Raw genomic sequence first — 12,661 nt, forward strand, 5'->3', positions numbered from 1 at the left:
CACTTCTGCCAGCCACCTTTGTTGAAGTGTGTGTGTGTGTGTGTGTGTGTGTGTGTGTGTGTGTGTGTGTGCTGTTTTTCTTCCAGTAAGAATGAGAAGTTGACAGCTATAATACAGCCCTTGAAGTTACTCATCCAGCACAATGCCGCATAGAGCTGTAGACAAATCACCTCGGTTTTGCAAAAGATTCACCTGAAAGCCATGAAAGCCATTAGGGTTTGTTCCTTCTTTGTGTAAAAGCAAATAAAACCAAGCTCTAGCTGCCTCCGAAGATCCCACAGGCTAATGGCCTACGCACTGTCCTCTCTTTCCAGCTCATATCACATCAGCAGTGCCACAATATCTACCAATTACTGACTGCTCTGGCAGGCCAGGGATGATGCCAAGTCTCCAGCGCGAGTTCTCTTTTTTTAACTTTCACCGGCATCTATGAGGAAGCCTGGCATTAGCCACTATCCTGTGCCTCGAGGCTGAGCAACTGTAAAGGAGCCAACTCACAATTCCCTGTTTCTGACTACTGCTCTGCGTTGTACTTTCATAGGGTTCTTCCTGTGCACTTAGAACTTGTTTTCACCTCCACCTCTTCTCCTGGTTTCTGTCTCAGACACAACTGTTCATCTTAGAGTCGGTTACCGGTGGGCATTCACCTGATGGATGGCCCAAGAGTCACCTCGGACTTGTCAGAAACCAAAAGTGCACTGCTCACCCCCACTCCTCCAAGTGCCTTCCCTCATAACTGAGCTCTTTGGCCAATGCTGCTGCCAAGCATGCCAGTCACACGATGGCAGTCATTCCTCCCACTTTGGACTTTCCCTTACTCCCTGTCCTGCCAGTAGTTGCCTCTTCAAGTCATGTCTCACCTCTGTCTCTTGAAGCCAATTGGATTTTTCAGCAACACTAGTGGTACAGTGGGTTAAGCAAATCACAAGGTCAGCGGTTCAAACCCACCTGCCTCTGCACTGGAGAAAGATGAGATTGTCCCCATAAAGATGGAGTCTCCTAAATTCTATGGAGCAGTTATTCCGTGTCCAGTAGGATCACTATGCGGCAGAAACGACATAATGGCAGTGGAGTTTGGGGTGTTTGCTGTTACTCTCCATTAGACTGTTACTACCACAAGCTGAATGACTGCAAGGATCTCCTTACAGAGTCTTACTCTGCTTCCACCCTATGTCGTGGCTGCTTCGGGTGTGTCCATGCAATGTTGTTCAGTCAGAATTGGGAGGATTGAGAGTTAAAGTTGAGCCTTTGTTTGCAAGGCTCCCTGCTCTCTGAGCCCACCCGACATTCTCTGTTGTCTGCAGATGGATACATTGTTGCCAAGCCTCTGCCCTTTGTTCTCCCTTCTCATCTGAACTTGAGCTTCTTGAGGAAAAGTGTTTATATTTTACCCAGAGCAGTGGTTTAGTGCCTTAAGCATGCTGAGCTTTTAGTGACTATTTATTACGTGTTTGTTTTTCTCACATCTGTTTGAAGTTAATATTGAGTATAGCTAGATCAAGGCATCAAAAACACCCCTTGCATTCAGTCACTCTGCATGCTTGTAGAGACCTTTAGGGCAGTGGGCTGTCTTCGGGGCTCCTGCTGCGAGTTTTCACACCGTGCGAGGTCGCTCAGCCCACTGAAGACAGGAATGTATAGCCTTGGTCTTATTTTCCCTTCACGTGATCCCTTCCGTCTGTGCTTAATACTGCTTTTTATAATAGAGACACATGTATAGATAGGATTTATGCAGATGAAGGGGTTTCCAAAAGTTCTTAACAAAAACCCACTGTGGTTTCAATTTCATTTGTCCACAAACTTCTTGATGCCCACTTGCATTTGAGGGCCAAAGTGACCCGTCTAACCTTTCTTCCTTCTCTCTCCTTCTAGCAAAGTTCCCTGATTACAAATCAACATGGTCCCCAGATCCCATAGGACACAACCCCACTCATCTCTCCAACAAGATGTGGAAAAACCATATTTCCTCAAGGAACACTACACCGCTGCCCCGCCCACCTCCTGGTCTGACCAACCCCAAAGCATCATCTCCCTGGAGCAGCACAGCACCCCGATCTGTCAGGGGGTGGGGGACACAGGACTCTCGGCTGGCTTCAGGTGAGAAGGGGCTGCCCAGGTGGGGGGGCAGCTTTGCTTTCTGAGGGTTTCTGTTAGTCCACACAAACGGGGAGGATGGGAGGGAGTCTTCCCGAGACCTTCCTCAGGCCACGACCCTTTCATACGGTTCCTCATGTGGTGGTCACCACCCCCCCACCCCCCACCATAACATTATTTTCATTGCTACCTCATAACTGTAATTTTGCTACTGTGATGAGTTGGGCGACCCCTGTGAAAGGGTCCTTCGACACACACACACACACACACACACACACACACACAAGGAGTCACGACCCACAGGTTGAGAACCGCTGCTGGAGAGGAAATCCGAGAGTGATCAGTGTTGTCAGTATAAGGCACAGAGACGAAGGAGCCCGAGGAGGATGGGTAAAGTCTGAAGGACTGACTGCAGAGTCACATGGGGTCCCTAGGAATGGAGATTAGTGGAAGAGAATGTATTCACTTAGGATGAAAAGGTCAGGGTTTTGGGGGGGGATCCAAACCAGGGACAAAGGAACAGCAAGTGAACTAAAATCGATGGAGAAAAGGGCATAGGGTGCCTAGTGGGACTTAATCAAGGACAATGTAGCAGTGAGGAATTACTAAACCTGAATGAAGGCCGAACATGATGGTGGGACAAGAGAAAGGTAAAAGGAAATAGAGGAAAGAGCCAGGAGGCAAAGGATATTTATAGAGGCCTAAATGCAGGCAGGTACATATGGAAATATATAACGAGAGGGGAATAGAACTATGTACTCATATCTATATGTTAAGAATTAAGGTTGCAGATGGACATTGGGCCTCGACTCAAGTACTCCCTCAACACAGGAACGCTTTGTTCTAACAATCCAGCATTCTGTGATGCTCACCTCCCCAACATGATCACTGAAGACAAAACGGATGCATAAGCAAATGTGGTGAAGAAAGCTGATGGTGCCCGGCTAGCAAAAGATAGCATCTGGGGTCTTAAAGGCTTGAAGGTAAACAAGCAGCCATCTAGCTCAGAAGCAACAAAGCCCACATGGAAGAAGCACACCAGCCTGTGCAATCACAAGGTGTCGATGGGATCAGTGCCAGGAATCTAAGACCCAGAACAAAATCATACCCAAAGTGAATGGGCATGGAGTGGAGACCCAATGCCCACCTGTAGACAATTGGGTATTCCCCCTACAGAGGGGTCACAGAAAAGAAATGAGCCAGTCAGGGTGCAGTATAGCACTGATGAAACACAACTTTCCTCTAGCTCTTTGGTGCTTCCTTCCACCCACTATCACGACCTCAATTCTGCCTTAAAAATCGCCTTAGACCAGAACCTGCACACTGCTACAGACAAGAGCCCGAAACACAGGGAATCCAGGATAGATAAGCCCTTCAGGGCCAGCAATGAGAGTAGAGATACCAGGAGGATTAGGGGAGGGTGGGGGTAGAAAGGGAGAAGCAATCACAAAGAGGACGAACAACACAAAGTGGGTGAGGGGCAACGGAGGACGATATAATATGAAAAAAATAATCTATAACTTATCAAGGTTTGGGGAGGAAGGGGGAAGAAATGTCGAGCTGATCTCAGGGGCTCAAGTAGGTAGGGAATACTTTGAAAACGATGGTGGTAGCATATGTGCAAATGTGCTTGACACACTGGATGAATATGTGGATTGTGATAAGAGTTGTAAGAACCTCCAATAAAAGTATTTAATTTTAAAAAAGGTCAGAAGGAGGTATTGTTGAGAGAAGACATTTTATCATAGGAGCAGAGAGGCCTTGTGGACTATGTGAAAGCAGGGCTTGTTCATGGCTTTCTTACTTTTCCTGATCTTTCTTCTGGTTGCTCACAGCCTCGACCTGGAGTGATGGTGGCTCGGTTTGTCCTAGTTACTGGCTGGTTCTTCACAATCTCACTCCACAGGTAAGCAGGCTTGCTCTCTAGGGGTTCTCTTGAGACCTCTGGGTCCCATTATAATAGCGGGAATCCCGAGGTGGATGGCTGGCAGATGGGAAAGCATTTAGCTAGCTCTTGGTTACTGCAGGAGATCCTTGGAACTTTGGCCTCTAGTAGTGAGCAGAGGCGATCTTGTAATGGTGACTTCTAGTTAGCAGAGATAAAACCATAACGCTGCTCACTAGGGCAGCAGGAGTGGGGGTGGAGGTGTTTTTTAACCACACATTTTAAGGAAATGGCTTATTTCCATTCTAGTTCTCCAATCAGACTTAAGTGTTTTAGGCTCGATACTAATTTTTTCTGCTTCATAAGGGATTAGCCTTCTCTCACCACTATCGACGGAATCTGTTGGTTCATTAGTGTCAAGACCCCATGGGTGCTTTCAGTTCCCTCTGTTCTGTATGGCGGTGGCATTACTAATGTGCCCATTGATACGGGGTCAATGGGCATCTTGCCAAAGGAACCACTGTGTGTCTCCTGGGGACACAAAGGTGCCAGTGACCAGCACTGAATTCATGCACAGCTTCAGGCTCACTTGACTAGCCAGCATCCCCTACAGTGCCCCTCAGTGTGCACAGGTCTCTGGCTGCCTGTGTTTGGAATGTTGACGTTGTAAAACAAAACCAGCAGGTCTCTCCACCGTGAGCCTGCTCACATGGTAGCATGCTGGCATGTGTCCCACGTCTCTGGGGTGAGGAGCTGCTACTGGCTCCCTCAAACCTCTCTGCCCTATGAACCCATTTGTTGGAGTAAATCACAGATTCAAAAAGCTGGTGAAAAAATTCTATTGTCTTTTCCTTCCATTTTCCAGGAACTCCTTGAAGCCCTCTTATACATGTTGAGGGGGAAAGGCTGCTTAAATACAGTTTAACCAAGACATGAGGTGACGGGTCACAGCTCATTAACCTCATTCTCTAACCAACCCAGCTCACACACCCACTCTTAGGTTTCCCCAGTGGGTGTCTGAAAAGAGCGAGCATCTCAGAAGCCCTCGAGCAGGTTGGCCCTGACAGAGAGGGTTGCTTTGAGTCAGAAACGGCTCGGTGGCAGTGGTTTTGATAGAAATCATCAGACATTGTGTGACTAGCACCAAAAAGCTGTCACTTACTGTGGTGGCTGGAGGACATGGTTGTGCCCAAGAAGTGGGTTTAGAAGTGAGCCTGGGCAAGCTCACCAGGGTTCCTTTCTGCCTCAGCACATTCCAGAATAGGAAGAATGTGTTTTTATGTACACAAAATACATACGCAGATTGGCTGTGTTTGTATTGGAAACAGTGGATGTATTTTTAAAAGCAGAACTACTTAATAGACTACTCTTGGTGTACTGCCAAAGAAGATTCTAGGGCCAGCTCTTTGAGACCTTGAATACTTCTCACCACCTGCAGTTTGTTGTATCGGACATCTGTGGCATAGGCAGGCAGTCTTGTGCCATCAATTGTCGCTCCCCCAAAAGGCCAAGAGCTGTTGCTGGGCTCAGCCTCCAGAAAGAACGAAGGAGCAGCTGCTGGTGTGGGTCCTTCAGGGTTTCCATGGTACGACCGCAGAATGTTCCACTGCCGCTGCCAGAAGGACAGCGATCTCGGGCCATTCCAGGCGTCATCTGCCTCCTTCCCGCAGCAAGGAGTTGCGCTGCTGAAATAAGCCTACTTAAGATCTCGCTAGAAACTAAACGAATCCCCGTGTATAGGTTGGCCAAGGTGACGTCGCCTGAGGGCAGCCAAGGACAAAGGCTAGGAGGTAGACGTGGGGTTAGGACCTCAAGAGGGGCAAAGTGGATGTAAGTGGAGCCAGCCAGCAGCATTTGTGTCAGCAGATGTTCAGCAGAACTTTCTTGGAAGTGGCTTTCTCTTGAGCTCCTTGCCAGCTTATGAACTGGGAGGTGGCAGAATGCACCATCAGCGGTGATGCTGAGAAGTTGGGTACAATCTTGGGTTCTGCCGCCTAAGGCCCTGACAGCCCACACTCACTCTGGACCTAAGTAGAGCACACCCCAGGTAAAAGGAGGTCCTTTTGCTGTGAGCAGTATCCACGCACAGTTTTCTGTATACCTGGATGAGCCCAGGGTGTGCCAACCTTAAAATCTGCGGTTAGGGCCTCACTCCTCGAGCCGCCTCCCCTGCTTGGAGCGTTTCATTCACCTCTCCAAGACTGAAGTGCGAGGGGTCCGCAAACCACGTCTTTGTCACTCTCCAGCAAGCCTTCCAGTTCTTGCCTCATGCGTGTCACTTGCTGTTCCTTAGATTGATGGGTCAACGTTGAGAACGATCTGCATGCAGCATGGCCCACTGCTGACATTCCATCTGAACCTAACGCAGGGCACTGCCCTGATCCGATACAGCACCAAACAGGAGGCGGCCAAGGCCCAGACTGCACTGCATATGTGAGTACCCATGCCCAGAGCCCCAGAGTCTAGCACATGCAGACTCTGGCTTATGCTAAGCACTCCTACATTGTGAGTACTGCTGGTCTTGCCTCCCTAACCAAGGATGGTCCACCTCTGTAGATCATCAGCCAGCCAGTCATTAGAATTTCAAACAAAGCACTGGTGGCTCCATGAGTACCTGTTAAGTGCCACAACTGCAGCGCCGTTTGTGCCCGTGAGAACGTTTGCAAGTGCTGTAATTTTGGGTAATAGATTCTGGCCCCCTACTGTGCCCTCTTTGTAGGTGGTGAGGTAGTGTTGTGCTATGGTAACTAGTGCTATGCCTAAGGTAGGTGGTCGTAGAGCCAAACACGACCACCCCCCTCACTGCCTCATACAGACTGGCTGATGTGACTCCTGCTGGCCGCTGGTGCCAGGACAGAAAGCCACAGAGCGAGTGTGTGCTGCAGAGGCGGCACTGAGACTAAGCTCACATGCGGAGGGGCAAGCCTGGGCTGCCACGTTGCTCTGTGGGTGCCATTTTCCTCCCCACGGGGACAGGTGAAACAACCCCAGGACAGAACCTTCACCACCCTCCCACATTGCTGCCAGGTGCCATCAAGTCAACTCATAGCAACCCTTGAGGTCAGAGGTGAACTACTCCATAGGATCTGCTTGGCTGCCATGTGTATATGGAAGCCAGGTCCTTTTCCTGTGGAGCTACTGGTTGGCTTCAAACGACCAACCTTCTAGTTAGTAGCTGAGCACTTAAGGTGCCACCAGAACTCCTACCATGATGCAGGGTGGTGAGTTGACAGACTCTTGATGGCCATGTTGTCTGGAATATGCGAGAGGGTTCCCCCCATAAAGCAGGAAAAAAAAAAATCTCTGCCTAGCGGAGCTTTCAAAGTACACATCATCTCTCCCTCCCTCCCCCCGCCCACCTCCGCCAAGCTAGATGAGCATCAAGCAACTCGTTCTGAGTTAGTGCACACAGTAGCATCACCTAGGTAAGAGAACAGCGTGTGACTGAAATTTTGTTTCCTGCTCCTGGAAAAATGCTGCAGAAACCGCTGTGATGTTGAACACAGCTTACACGGACAGCGCTATGGGAAAAACTCAAGTGGTTTTCTCATTTCAAAAAGGCGAAGTATAGATTGATGATAAACCTTGTTCTGGACATCTGTCAACTTCCTGAACAGGCAAAAATGTCAACAAAATTCACACACTTGTGCTGGAAGACTGACAAGATGGGGAAGTTACCTGGACTCTCTTTGAGCCTGTTTCAGCGAATTTTAACAGAAGATTTGGGAATGAGAAGGGTCACTGTGAAATTTGTGTCTCAGGTTCTGACTGGGTAGCAAAAAAAGCATGAAGTGGAAACATGCGGTGCTTTGAAAGAACAGCTCCGAAGGGACCCAGGTTTTTTCCCAAGGTCATTACTGGTGACGAGACATGGTGCTGTTCTTAACAACTGTGAAAGCAAACTTCAATCAAGCCAGCCATCACCAGCCCAAAATAGAGCTCGTCAAGTGAAATCAAAAATCAAGACGATGCTCCTTTGTTTTTTTGCTTTGTTTTGTTTTTGATGTAAGGGGGATAGTGCATTTGGAGTTTGTTCCACCAGGTCTAACTGTTAATCAGGCTTTCTATTTAGAAGTTATGAAAAGAATACATAACAGTATGTGACAAAACAGGGCTGATTTGTGGCAGACGGGGACTGATTTTGCCACCACAACTATGCACCTTCTCATGCAGCCATCTCAGTACGCCAGTTTTTGGCAAAAAACAGCATGCCTCTGTTGCCCCAGGCACCTGATTCACCTGACCTCGCTCTGCGCAACTTCTTTTTGTTTCCGAGAATGAAGAGGGACATGAAAGGACAGTGATCTGATGGCGTAGAAGAGGTGAAGATAAAAACGAGGGAGGTGCTGTCAGCCATGCAGACAGATGAGTTTGAAAATGTTTCTGAGAATGGAATTGCAGACTTGGACCAAGTGTATTGAGTGTAATGGAGAGTACTTTAAAGGTGATATGGTTATTTTGTAAAAAAAAAATTAACACATAGCTTTGAGGGGAAAAAATCCATTTTGGTTGGGGACCCCCTCATGTAACTCCATACACTGGAGGCTCTCTACATATCACCCTCTGCCACTCCATCCATTCTGAGCCCTGGTGACCCTGTAGAACAGATAGAACTGCCCCGTGGGGTGTCTAAGGCTCTTGGCAGAGCAAACTGCCTTGTCGCTTCCCAGCCGCAGAGTGGCTGGCAGCCGAGCAGCTTATTCACTGCACCACCAGGACTCCTCATGTGTACATAAGCCATTAAGCCAATTCCTATTCACAGTGACCCTCTATTGGTTTCTAAGACTGTAAATCTTGGTGGAAGGAGACAGTCTCATCTTTCCCCCAAGCCCCAGCTGATGGGCTTGAACTGCCTACCATGTCGAATTGGCCCAACGCTAACTACCTGGGCCCCTTCGTCTCTGTCTAGTATCCCGGTAGCATGGTGGGTTTTGAGACTTACTGATAACCTGTGGTGTGGGTGCTGCTGTTCAGACAGCACCCATGGACTTCAGGTCCCTGTGCCTGTGGGAGGATTATCCTCAAGTCCCCCTTTTCCCCTCCAGGTGTGTGTTGGGGAACACGACCATCCTGGCTGAGTTTGCCACCGATGATGAAGTGAGCCGCTTTCTGGCTCAAGCTCAGCCTCCGACACCGGCAGCAACCCCAAGCGGACCGGCCACAGGGTGGCAGTCGCTGGAGACCGGCCAGAGCCAGTCAGACCCCGTGGGACCGGCCCTGAACCTCTTCGGTGGCTCCACTGGGCTTGGGCAGTGGAACAGCAGTGCTGGCGGCAGCAGCGGGGCCGATCTGGCTAGCGCCTCATTGTGGGGGCCCCCCAACTATTCTTCTAGCTTGTGGGGAGTCCCGACTGTGGAAGATCCCCACCGGATGGGCAGCCCTGCTTCTTTACTACCTGGTGACCTTCTGGGAGGAGGGTCGGATTCAATCTGAACTTAGAACTTTCAACTCTGACCTCGTGACCTTTTTTGGAACAGCAGCAGCACTAACTTGACCTTTTCGTTTTTTTTTTCAACTTGCAATAAATACATTTTTAAAAGGAAAAAAGAAAACGGAGAGAGGAAAAAAAAAAAAAGGTGGGTCATTGACAGACTGTCTGAGCACATAGTTGCCTCCCTTATAACTTCAGTTTTTTCGTTTGGAATATGAATCCAAAAGAGAACATATCACTCTTGAAATACTTGAATCATGAACGCCAACCTAGAAAGACAATGTGAAGCAAGTACACATACCATTTAAATTTAAACACGAAAAAAATTAAAAAAAATTAGTTTCTAGTTTTTCACTTTTTTCATGTTATACGGAAGTTGTTGCTAAGAAACATATATACTGAAAAAAATAGCTTTTTAACTTTGTTTGCACTGGGTGTGTTTCCGTCCTTAGGTCTACCATGTCGGGGAGGGGGGGAATTCAAAAGAATTGTTGGGGTGGGGGTGGAGGGAAGACTTGACGGAGCCTCACTTTAAAAACAAAAACACACAAAAGAAAAAAACCTTAAAAAAAAAAAAAAAGAAAAAGAAAACAACAAAAAAAGTAACCAAGGAAAAAAAATTTGTGATTGGCTGGTTGATAAATACCAGTGTGTTCTGGCACATGTAACTGCCCAGGCATGCACGTTCTGGTATGTGTGTGCACGTGTGTTCATGTGCATTCGCGTGCATCTGTCTCTGTGTGCGTGTGCGTGCGCGTGCCCCTGTGTCTGGCCCTCGCCCCCCCTTCCCGCCCCCACCTGACTTCTCAGAAAGCTGCAGTGCCGGTAGAATGCAGGCTGGCCGGCCGGCCATGGCTGTGGTGGTGGTGGTTGAACTCTGAGAACACCACGGAGCCGGAAGCATCTCCGCTGGGCCACCTCGAGCCAGAGGAACGCAATCCGATGGCGCGCACCTTGACCGGTCGGTTCCCTGGCCACGTCTCCACCGCCTCCTGCCTCCCTTGGGCGCAGCCTGCGGTCCAGGAGCACTGCCAAGTCCAAACCCCGAAGGAGAGCAGGAGCCCCTCTGGAAGCAACAGTGTGCTGGTTTCTTTCCAGTGTGGGTTTTGTTTTGTTTTCGGTGGTTCTTCAAGTTAAGTGGCCACCAGGCGCAGCTGACTGTCCGCTGCCTTTGATGAATCGGCGCGGAACCGGAGAGGAGGAGAGCGCTTTGGATTGCTTCAACGTCTCAAAGGCAGCAGACAACCGCCTCAAAGGCAGAACACGCCAGGTTCCCCTCTCCTGCCGCTTCATCAGCTGTGCGACCCGGTCTGAGACATCCACTGCAAGATCAGGTAATGCGGACTGCAGCGCCCTGTCGTCCCTCTGCCACCCTCTGCCCGCCCGCCCGCATGTGGTGGACAAGCCGGGCGCCGCCTCCTGCAAGGCCCGCAGCTCCTCCCTCTGCTCCTCGCTGCGCGTTACCTGTGCCAGGCCGCGGTGCGGTACAGCGCCCGGCCATCACTGACAGAAACGTTTACTCAACGAATGTTCTTAAACCAGTGTGTACTTCAAGCGTTTCCTTTTGTTTCTCTGTGTTGTGTTTTCCTGTGTACGTGGTTTTGCTTAGGCAGGTATAACTTAGCAAAGACTTTTTTAAGTATTGCACCTTTTTTTGTTTTGTTTTAACTTTTTTTCCCCCTTATATAATGTTGCTTTTAAAACAATTTTTGGTATTTAAAGACTATTTTTAAAGCGTCAATGTAGTAGTACTCTGGGCAGACTAGGGGCAACTTTGAATCCAGAGTTATCACCAACATGTATGTACTGATGTTGGAATCAACATGTATCAAACTGCTTATTGTGAAGAGAGTTTTCTCAGACCTGGAGGGGTCGCCTGTTACAAGAAGGCAGATGTCGGGCGGGGGTGGGGGAGGAAGTGGCCACTGGAGCTCCCACGTGTGTGCACATCCCGCGTCTGCATTATACTGTTTCAACATAAAGTGCCGACACTCTGTACCAGCAAATACCTGCCCATTCCAACCCTTGGTGGGAGCAGACCTCCACTGTCCTTGGTGACTCGCTGCTAGTGAGGACAAGGGAGTTTTTCTTTCTTTCCCATCTTCAGTGAAGGATACAGCGATGCCTAATGTCTTGGGCTCATAGCGCGTGCCTGTGCGTGAGGGGGTATGTATAGGAAAAGGCAAAAACAGAAACAAAAAACCCGCATTCTTTGCACGGAAGTGGTTTTGTGAGACACATGGGAAACGGTCGTCTTCTTGGCTTACCCTGCTATAAACCTAGTCCGGAAAGAGATTGACATGCATCGTGCAAATGAGCACTCGCCCATCCAAGTCTTTCTGACCTTTGGAGGGTAGACGGTCCATCAAGCTTGAGTTTGCAGTGTCTGGTTTGGTCCCATGGATGCCTTGTAGGACAAGAGCTGTCCTCCTGCTCGCCCGTTTCCATCACCACCACCCCTTCCTGCTCTGCCCACAAACAAGCATCTTCTTCCCACCCTGCTGCTTGTGTCCCGACTGTCTGAGCAGAGCCCTGCCGTGGGCTGACTTCCAGGGGAAGAGCAGCTGCGTTCCAGCGTCTACCGAAGGTAAAAGCTTAGTATCCCTGGTTCAGGAGCAGAACCCAAGGCTCCCGTGGGCCTGAGGAGACCCCCATCCATCCACTGCCTCTTGTTCCCCTGCCGTCCTGCCTGTCCTCCTCACCTGCCTGTTGTTCCTTGACCTGCACTCTGGGTTAGTTGAGTTCCTTACGATACTACGGTGAAAGCCGGGTGCTAGAGCCCCTCTTGTTTACAAGACATACTGAGGGATTTGAAATTTGTAAAAATAAACAGGAGAAGCTAAAATGTTCTTCCATCATAAGCTTAAAGGGAAAAAAACTTTTACTTAAAAAAAAAAAAGACCAAAAAGTACGCGTGTATATATATGTATACACACAGACACATATATATACATATAAATATATATTTTAGATGAAGACTAACTCTGGGAGCATTTAACAGTGTTTTGGTTTTTTGTTTTTTGGTTGATTTTTGTTTTTGTTTTTAACGTTTATTTTCCTGCTTTACACTTTGCAAGTATTCTCAGGAATTCTGGGGTAGGAAGCCAGTTTTTTCGAAGATGGTTTATCTAACCGTATCTTATCCTAGCCTAATGGCTGTTTCTTTGCTGTTGATAAACTTTACAAGTTCCTGAAACTTCAAAAAGTTAATTAAAAGAGAAAAAAAACCCTTTTTTTCCTTTTTAACTCAA

General features: G+C 48.6%; 1 protein-coding gene across 3 annotated transcripts in view; it reads left to right on the forward strand.

The window, feature by feature from the left end:
* Positions 1–9,834, forward strand: part of TNRC6B (trinucleotide repeat containing adaptor 6B) — a 192,461-nt gene extending 182,627 nt beyond the window's left edge. For all 3 annotated transcript variants that reach the window (XM_045290253.1, XM_045290265.1, XM_045290256.1), the window contains 4 exons: positions 1,873–2,097; positions 3,930–4,000; positions 6,273–6,412; positions 9,025–9,834. In XM_045290253.1, coding sequence (XP_045146188.1) covers positions 1,873–2,097; positions 3,930–4,000; positions 6,273–6,412; positions 9,025–9,412 — 824 coding nt within the window. In that variant the 3' untranslated portion in view covers positions 9,413–9,834. The remainder of the gene's footprint in view (positions 1–1,872; positions 2,098–3,929; positions 4,001–6,272; positions 6,413–9,024) is intronic.
* The last annotated feature ends 2,827 nt before the right edge of the window (positions 9,835–12,661 follow it).

This window comes from Echinops telfairi, unplaced genomic scaffold (assembly GCF_000313985.2).
Source record: "Echinops telfairi isolate 266 unplaced genomic scaffold, ASM31398v2 ScPeMD7_2;HRSCAF=8, whole genome shotgun sequence".
Taxonomy (NCBI): Eukaryota; Metazoa; Chordata; class Mammalia; order Afrosoricida; family Tenrecidae; genus Echinops; species Echinops telfairi.